The 9,029-nt window shown below is 34.4% G+C and overlaps 1 protein-coding gene across 1 annotated transcript in view; it reads left to right on the top strand.

Moving 5' to 3' along the window:
• LOC107553997 (glypican-6-like) overlaps window positions 1–9,029 on the top strand; it is a 277,663-nt gene that overhangs the window by 198,157 nt on the left and 70,477 nt on the right. Inside the window, exon 5 of the mRNA XM_016236354.1 lies at window positions 7,821–7,986. Within this exon, the coding sequence (XP_016091840.1) occupies window positions 7,821–7,986 (166 nt within the window). The remainder of the gene's footprint in view (window positions 1–7,820; window positions 7,987–9,029) is intronic.

The raw sequence follows: 9,029 nt of genomic DNA on the forward strand, positions 1-9,029 counted from the left end.
TTTCCATTTCAATTTCTTAGCCATTTTTGACAGCAATTGGAATTTGAGTGATTCTCAGACAAACATAAATGAGAAAAGTAGTACTACAAACTGAAACTAGAGGCTAAACTTTAATGTTGGCTTGAGAATGCCTGAATGGACAGCTTGAGTCAAAAGAGCCAAATCAGTTAAATTTCATAATTCTGGATCGAGTCAGCAACAAGGACAAATGAACAAAGTATAAGCAATAGCACAATAGTAGGTGTTCAGGTACAGAAATTGAAATCAAATGTAAAGATTTGTGTAAAATCAAATGTAAAATAAAATAGCATATTCTTCATTAAATAGAGTAATCCTTGTTAAAGTAACCAAAGTTATTCAGTGAAGAGCAATTAGTGATTTTCTCTCTCTCTCTCTCTCTCTCTCTCTCTCTCTCTCTCTCCCTTGCTCTCTCTCTCTATCTTTTGGATTAAAAGTTCTGTTGAGTATGTCTGAAGACATTGTTCTGAATAAACATACATGTTTCAGGAGTGTGATCATGCAGCAGAAGTGTACGGAATGTTTTTTGTGTGTGTGTGTGTGGGTTGTTTCTGTTGCCTTAGGCAACAGAAGCAAACGTGCTTTTCAAGAGTTCAGTCAAGGTTGGTTTAGTTTGTGAAAGATGTGCTAAGTTGCGTTGGCATGTTTATTTCAAATATTTCCATCCATCCATCCATTCAATTTCAAAACTGCTTGTCCTATGTAGGGTTGTGGGAGTTTTAATATTTACTCCAATGAAGGTCAGGTCAACACAAACGTTAAGCTAACAACTCACTAAACTCTTGCTCCAAGAATAATACAAAGTTCATAAATATATATGAATATGTAATAAAAATATAATATATAAATGAAAATAATTGAATAAATGCAATGTAAAATAAAATATAAAAAACGAATAATAATAATAATAATAATGACAAAAACACAACAAAATTACTAAACTTTTAACTAAAATAAAAATGAAAATGGAAAATATAAAAACGTACTTTTAATTAATTAAAAAAATATGATAAATACAATTATATTTTAAAATATAGCCGATTATAATATTTTAATAGTATCATAGTATTATATGCAATTGCATTAAACTGAATCTGAAACCTGACAGTTCGTTTTCTCAGTCGGGTAGGGCTAACATGTTATTAATTAACATGATTTTTATATATATATATATATATATATATATATATATATATAAAATTGTGATTAATCACGTTAACTTTATCATATTAACTTTCCCATGTGCATGTGTAAAGGATTACTCTTATGGAATATGAAAAATGTGAATTTATATCAAGTACTGGATTCACATTTCCTTTTTACCCACTTTTTTAGGTGCTTTTCTAGGTGGCAGATGGCGTGTTGACTTTTGCCGTGTTAGTTCACTGGCAGTGCCAATGAGGCTAATGATGCTGGCAAGACATGCCTAATGTCCGAAAGAAAGGGCATGTGATGCTGGCGTGAGTGCTGGTTAAGATCTTTAGAGAGATTGAGCTTTATTTGGATTAGTAGGACAGTGTGCAAATCTAGTTTGTGTCATTGCGGGCAAATTACTCTGCTTGCAAGGTGACCAACAGAAGTTTATGGCTCTTTTTAAACACATTTTGTTTATCAAGATAATCGCCAAAAAAGTAAATACTAAAGGTAGACTATAAATGAAACTACATCATAGTCGCATGACTTCAACATGACCATTACTAAACTTCTGATCACTCTTTGAATCTTTATTAAAAAAACAAAATAAAATTCCATTAAATGTCGAGTTCAAATAATTTGCTTTATTATTGAACAAGGCTGTCAAACCAGCTAGTGAATAGATGAGTTTTCCTGTTCGGTGTGAAAAACTAAGTGGAAAATAATAATAATAATAATAATAATAATAATAATAATAAACCAAATAACATAATTATTTATAATTAAATGTAAAATTGTTGAAGTAAAAAAAAAAAAACATACTCCAAATTTGATTGCACACTTAAACATACAAATTCCAAAAGGTTTTTTTTTTCACAGTGAAGCCATAGAAGAATAATTTTGAGTTCCCCAGAGAACCTTTCAGTGAACAAAAGGACCGTTTTTCTTAGTGTGAAGAACTTTTTAACAATTTAAAGATCTTTTTTTTCTCCACTATAAAGCAGTGGAAGGGTTCCACAGATTTTAAAGGTTCTTTAAGGAACCATCAATGCCAATAAATAACCTTCATTTGTAGGAGTGTACAGCTTCGAAAAATCATACTGTACGTTCTGTTGTTTCAGTCATGACTCGTGAGGAGCCCAGTGTCTTCCTGTTAGCTTCAGGCCCTTATTAACTTCTCATGTCACTTATTGCACCTACTCAGCCCTTCTTTGACATTTGAAATGAAAGAGAGGAGCAGAAGGAGGTGCCACGTCTTCAGTGATCTGATTATATCATATCCAAGCCTACACTCACAAGCTGCTCCCCTCAAAGTTCCACTCATTGAGTGTGTGTGTGTTTGTGTGTGTCTGTTTGTTGGGGTTGATTCTGGAGGCTCATGCCAGGTTGGACTGCGCCTACTGTCATAATAACTGCGGATTAGATCCATCTGCTGACTGGAATATTCTTTTTGTCATGCCAAAAGTGTCACATTTGAGCGGCTCTAAGCTTGTCGCGTTGTATCGCATCTCTTAACACCCTTCAAGGTTATTTCTGCACCTTTCCTAAAAACATTAGTCATATATTTTCATTCCCAGATGCGGCTGACGAGTCTCAGGATTTGTTCAGCAAGATTTCCCATGGGTTGGTTTACCCTGGCTATGTGGTTCAGCACTGAATGAGAAATCAAATGTGCCAGGCTTAAAATGGATGTACCCAACAGGATTTCTGTGCAGTTGCTCAAAGCCATTTTATCTTCTCCCTGTACATACATCACAGTATATTATCAGATTTTTATAAGCAGGACTCCCCATTTCGGATTTATGCTGAAGGCGTTTCCTTGCAGAAAGATTGAAGAGGCACTTTGCTTGTGCTTTTCTTCTCATCAGTTACATGCTGAAATGATGATATCATTGTGCACTTATGATTCTAAACCCTTTTAGGGAAAATCCCACATTGAAGCATATTCATCATAAACATTAAATTAAATTGGAATGGATGTAAATGGATGAAGTGTGGCCAAAAGTATGTGACTTTTTCTACATATGTTGACCATTGTGAATTAGCAAGGCTTTAGCAATCGGGCTCAAATGATAATGTATAAAGACAAGCAGGTCCACTTGTGGTTTCCGAAATCTAATTTGTTGTATTCATGCTTGATTTCAAGACGACTCAGTGCTTTTCAAACAATCAAACCGGATCTTAGGCATTACACTCCGTCAGAGTTGTTAGATAATGCGCATTAGTGTGATAGAGCTGAGCATATAACTGAATCTTTGAATTGAATCTTTCATGTGAACTTTGAATTCTTTGAAAACTTTGAATTTTTTACACATTTTTAAGCATATTCATCTTTAAGTGTTATGCACTACAGGTTATTTTATGCCAGAGAATGATGCAAATACATTGAATTCAGTGGAAATGGTGCATTGCAATAATATAGATGGATGAAGTGTGATAAAAAGATGACAGAATGTGTAACTTTTTCTATGTATATTGACCAGTGTGGTTTAGCAACCATTTAGTGTTCTTGTCAGAGTCTTAGAAGATTTCAAGCCGACTCGGATCTTACCAGAACCCTCATGCATTACAGTCCATGAAATGCTTCATCAGAGCTGTTGAATCGAATTAAATCTTTAATTTGAATCTTTGAATTCAGTCTTTTATTTAAATATTTTAATAGAACCTTTGGTCTAAGTTGTAAAATTTAAACATGAATCAAATCGTTTGAATATTTGAACTGAATCAAATTGTCAAAAGTCACATCAAATGTCAAATCTATTTAAGGAAGTATTTATACCACATTGCCCTATTTCACATGTACCAGAAAACAAGTAGAGTTTGCATTTCTATTCAGTGTTTTTTATATGCAAATGAAGTCATTTTGTATTCGCACATTATATAAAATTTTAAGAATAGTTGACCAATATATGTTTTTAAAGAGTGGTATGTTTTTAAAGATATTATCAGCCATTGTATTAGTCAATTTAGAATCAGGGATTTGTATTTTATGAAGACTACTGATCTATTCTGAATCTATTTTGAGATTCCTCTTGTGAAATTTTGCTGCATTGATACTAATTAAAAATTAAAGTTTCTAAAATGAAAATGAACTGGTTAAAATGAACGTTCATGTCATATTGGTACCTCCCATGTTGACGGCTCAAAGGATTTGACGCTGGTGTGAAAAAGAGGGATTTTATTGGAATTCACTGCTATTGTGGAAATGCCTGTGAAGCCAGAGCTCATAAATGACTTACAGGTCTCACTGTCCTCAGGAAATCTCGGCTGCTGATCAAGCTTACTGCATGTTGCATTCTCCACGGCTTTGGTTGATTCCTGGGCTTTTCAGATTGATTTGCGACAGGGCTATCAGAGCATTGCGAGGAAGCCTGCTTTCTTCTTTCATAAAAAATGCATTGTTTTGCATGCTTTGAAACATGGAAATGACATAATGTGCTCCTGCATATCATCTCACATGTTGAACCTCATATTTCTACTCCATCACTGCCAGGCATTTCTTCTGCATGGCAGATTTGTCAAAGTTAAGATAGATTAGTACTGAAAATATGTAGTGGGCAAACCCGCAGGAACATTTTATTGTTCACAGGTTACGCTTTAATATCTCCATGCTATGGGTACATGAGCATAGCTCTAGAATAAATCATTTTGTTGACCTCAAGTGCCTTCAATCTATACTATTTATTGGCTTGAGGAATTGCATTACTTTTATACAACAGTGCACTTGGACAGCTCCATTTCAAAGATATGCAGCTAGTGATGTTTTTAAAAACAGGGCTGCATTAAGACTGTTTGAAAAATGTATTTGAAATAAGTCTCTTCTGCCCACAAAGGCTGCATTTATTGATTAAAATACTGCAAAAACAGTAAAATTGTGAAATATAATTTAAATTTAAAGTATCTTTTTTTTGTATATATATATATATATGTAATTTATTCCTGTGATCAAAGCAGAATTTTCAGCTTCATCATTACAGTCTTTAGTGTCACAATAGTTCATATTTTTGTGGAAACCAAGATACATTTTAATGAAAAGCAAGTGAAGATGTCACTTTAGATTAATTTAATGCATTTTTACGGCACAAAAATATGTCATGAAAAATAAAATAAAATAAAATATATATATATATATATATATATATATAAAATAATAATAATAATACAATAAAAAAATCTTATTTTTATGTGCGTGTTTGCAGTTTTACAGTGGCAGAGAAGTCAGCAGTGTGGTTCCATTTAACAGACTTTGTCTTGACAACCTTTCAGACAATGTATTAAAGCATGAAAATAATCCTGTGACTTTTCCTCAGTCTCAGAGTACAATGACATATCGTGGCACAATCCTGGTACACAGTACAATGACATATCTTGGATATATCCTAACCTTTCAGATACCATATTAAAGCATGAAAACAATGCTGTGATTTTTCCTCAGTCTCAATGTCATATCCTAGTAGAGTCCCTTGTTCAAAGTCCCATGTGCAACTAGACAGGCTCTCAGTGTACTGTGTGAAGTTAATGGCTGATTAGGAAGTATATGAAAAAAACTGTCGGCACATTGTGCGAGTGAGTCTTACTGTGATGAAATTGCAGACACACTGCGTTCAAACCTCTCCTGCACTCGGCATTTGATGTGGGAGTGTAAAACAGGCCGCGTCAGAGCAGCTCCGTTTGATCCTCTCCCTTCACAGTCTTCCAGAAACACGTGTAGCTTTAGAGCGGGAGAGGAAGGGTGTTGGGTGCTGTCTGGATCATCACAGACGAGCAGAATGATGAAGACGCTAAGAGTTTAGCCCCGAATCCGGAGGTGTGCCGTGCAACTGATCCTCTGCTTGTTCTTTCAATTACGAGCCGACGGTAGAGTCGTGTAAAGCAAAGATTTTGAAGGGTAAATAAGTGAAGCTTGACAGGATACGTGTGTTTGAAACGTTAGAAAAGTTCATTGAAAACTCACTCTCATACTCTAAGCTAGTCTCTACTTTGCCTTCTTCTGAGGTAAAGTAAGAAAAGAAACACTGTTCATAAACGGAGGACTATATAGCTATATAACTAATGTACTGCCTAGTATATATTGTATAATACCTACCGTTGTTTTATATTACTTAAACGATTCACTGGTCTAAGAAATAAATAAATGGTTGTTTTGCTTTTTTATCCTTGTGTAAAATAGAATAAAATTACTAATTCTAACAGCAGGGTTTGTCAGTGCTATTTTAGTAGTATTTTGTACTATTATAGTATTTATTACTTTAAATTAGCTTTTAATTTTATTAAAACAATTTTTTTTTTCAGTTTTCAATTTTAATTAATTGGAAATAAGTATATAATTTTTTGTCTTTTTTGTATCAGAGTGCAAGGAAATAATGGGATTACGTTTAATTATCTAAAGTCTCAATTAAGAGAAACAAACTTGTTATTGATAATTGTCACAATTAAGACAGTCTTAATGATTTTTATTATTATTTTGAATTAGATTTTCATTTTAATGTTAATTTTAATGTTATTATTATTATTATTATTATTATTATTATTTAACTTTAATGTATTTTGATGTCACTGATACTAATTTTAGTAGTTAAATTTCAGTTAGTTGCCATGCAAGGCAACATTTCACATTTTTAGATTTTTAGAATGTAAGATTGATATTTTATTTAATTTTAGTTTTTTATTTAATTTTAGTTTTGCCATGCTGCGGACGCAAGCTTCAGACGAAGAAGTGAATGATGTGTAGCTCCCGGCACCGATTTATACTGTAGTCGCACCGGTAGTGACGTCATGGCTGTCGCCGGCCAACGAGTTGGTGTTTTTTCAATGTATGCTTCAGATACGAGTCACGACGAGGCGTTCCCCATAGCGACCCCTAGAGGACGCAGTGTCTCGTTCCCTACTCAGGGAACCATGGTTACATAAGTAACCCGAGACGTTTTTCATCTTCATCTCATTTACCTAAAAATATTTTAATGCTATTTGTTTTAGTTTCAGTTTACAACACGTAACATATATGTTACATGCTACAGTTATAGGTAGTGTTATAAGGCACAACACTGTCAGGTTTGATCAGAGCAATCAACACATCATGTCATTTTGGATCTCTGTGAGAAACTCAACGGTAGTTGCTTGTTTCCAGTTGACCATCTGCCTCCTTTCAGTGCGGCCTTGACCTTTGGAGAGCCACCTGCGCGTGATGGACAGAAGATGGTTGGCGTACAAGCTCTGAGTCAAGTATAAAGATAGGGAATGACATGCAATTATCAGAGACGGCTGGAAGTAGATATACATCTGCTCTGAAGGCTAGCTGATGTGAGAATGTTGTTGCTCGAAGTCTGTCAACAAGTGTCTGCGAATGTTGCACCCTTGCACCCATATTGACACTGAAAATAGACATGCATTGAGCAGATGCAATGCTTTTACGAATATCTCACCCCAGTGTGGATTAAAAGACACATTTGACCTGCTGTCAATGCAGTTCTTCACTCTGAAAACCACTTTAAGTGTTGCACAAACCACTCAGACCCTTTCAATATCCAACAGAGGTCCTTTCATAGATTATGAGTACATAGTGGAGCGTCCTGCTAGAATATATTTATTCCAACAGCTTGCAAAACAACTCTCAAATGCAACGCTGTACATTCAGGACTAACTTCTTTCCATTTGTATTTCTCCTGCAGGTCAATATATCTCCAGGCTGCAGTAAAGCATTGACCAAAATGCTGTACTGTCCGTACTGTGGAGGACTGCCAAGCCTCAAACCCTGTGCCAACTACTGCCAAAATGTCATGCGGGGCTGCCTGGCCAACCAAGCGGACCTGGACCCGGAGTGGAACCTCTTCATCGGTAAGATGCACTTTCTGTTTCCGGCTCGGTTTTCAAATATAGATTTCTCCATTTGGATTGCTGCCAGATGGATTTTTGAGCTTCTGTAAGAAAATGATTCCCAATATTCAGAGACTTTTAGAATAGACATTTCATATCTATATGTTCATAGTTTTAAGTCAGCAAGAACATAAAATTGATTATTTTACTTTCTTAATACAAGTTCCTTATTATATTGTGTATGATTCCTCAGTGTGCATTCCAGTGTTTGTTTGTTTATGTGTTTGTTAAACATTTACATTAACATTTATGCATTTGGCACACACTTTGTTTTGTTTTGTTTTTTTATCTGAAATGTTATCAGTTCCTACTTTCTCTGGGAATCAAATCCATTTCCAGTGTAATTTCGTTAAACATTTACATTAACATTTATGCATTTGGCACACACTTTGTTTTGTTTTGTTTTTTATCTGAAATGTTATCAGTTCCTACTTTCTCTGGGAATCAAATCAATTTCCAGTGTAATTTCAGTATTTATTAAAATGTGTGTGTATATATATATATATATATATATATGCTGTATACACAGAGCCGGCGCAAGGGGTGGGCTAAGGAGAGTGAAGGCCCAAATGTTTTTATTAAAAAATAATTTATATTAGAACTGTTGACTTACTCTCTGCACATCCAGCAGTGTCTACTTACGTTGTCATTCACTTCTGACAAGAACTGCCCACTGAGGCTTGTACTTCTGACCGACATGTAAACTGGCCAATCATCAATAAAAAGTTACAGCAGCTGCTTCAGGTATATATAACTTACTGTAAAACGTATCGCTATAATAGCCGACCGATTTTGCCATTTGTCAAATTAGGTTATTTGATCCATTCATTATAACGTTTTCATTCTTCGTTCCTGAATGAATCAGTCGTTTTGAAAGAATCAATTGAATAAATGACTCACTGATTAAGACAAGTAATTTTTATTTTTTGTATTATCTTACTGGTAATTTTAGTTTCACATTTAAAAGTATCATTATACAGTATGTATGTATATATATATATATA

The sequence above is a fragment of the Sinocyclocheilus grahami genome, unplaced genomic scaffold (genome assembly GCF_001515645.1).
Source record: "Sinocyclocheilus grahami isolate Dianchi unplaced genomic scaffold, SAMN03320097.WGS_v1.1 scaffold488.1, whole genome shotgun sequence".
NCBI classification, from domain to species: Eukaryota; Metazoa; Chordata; class Actinopteri; order Cypriniformes; family Cyprinidae; genus Sinocyclocheilus; species Sinocyclocheilus grahami.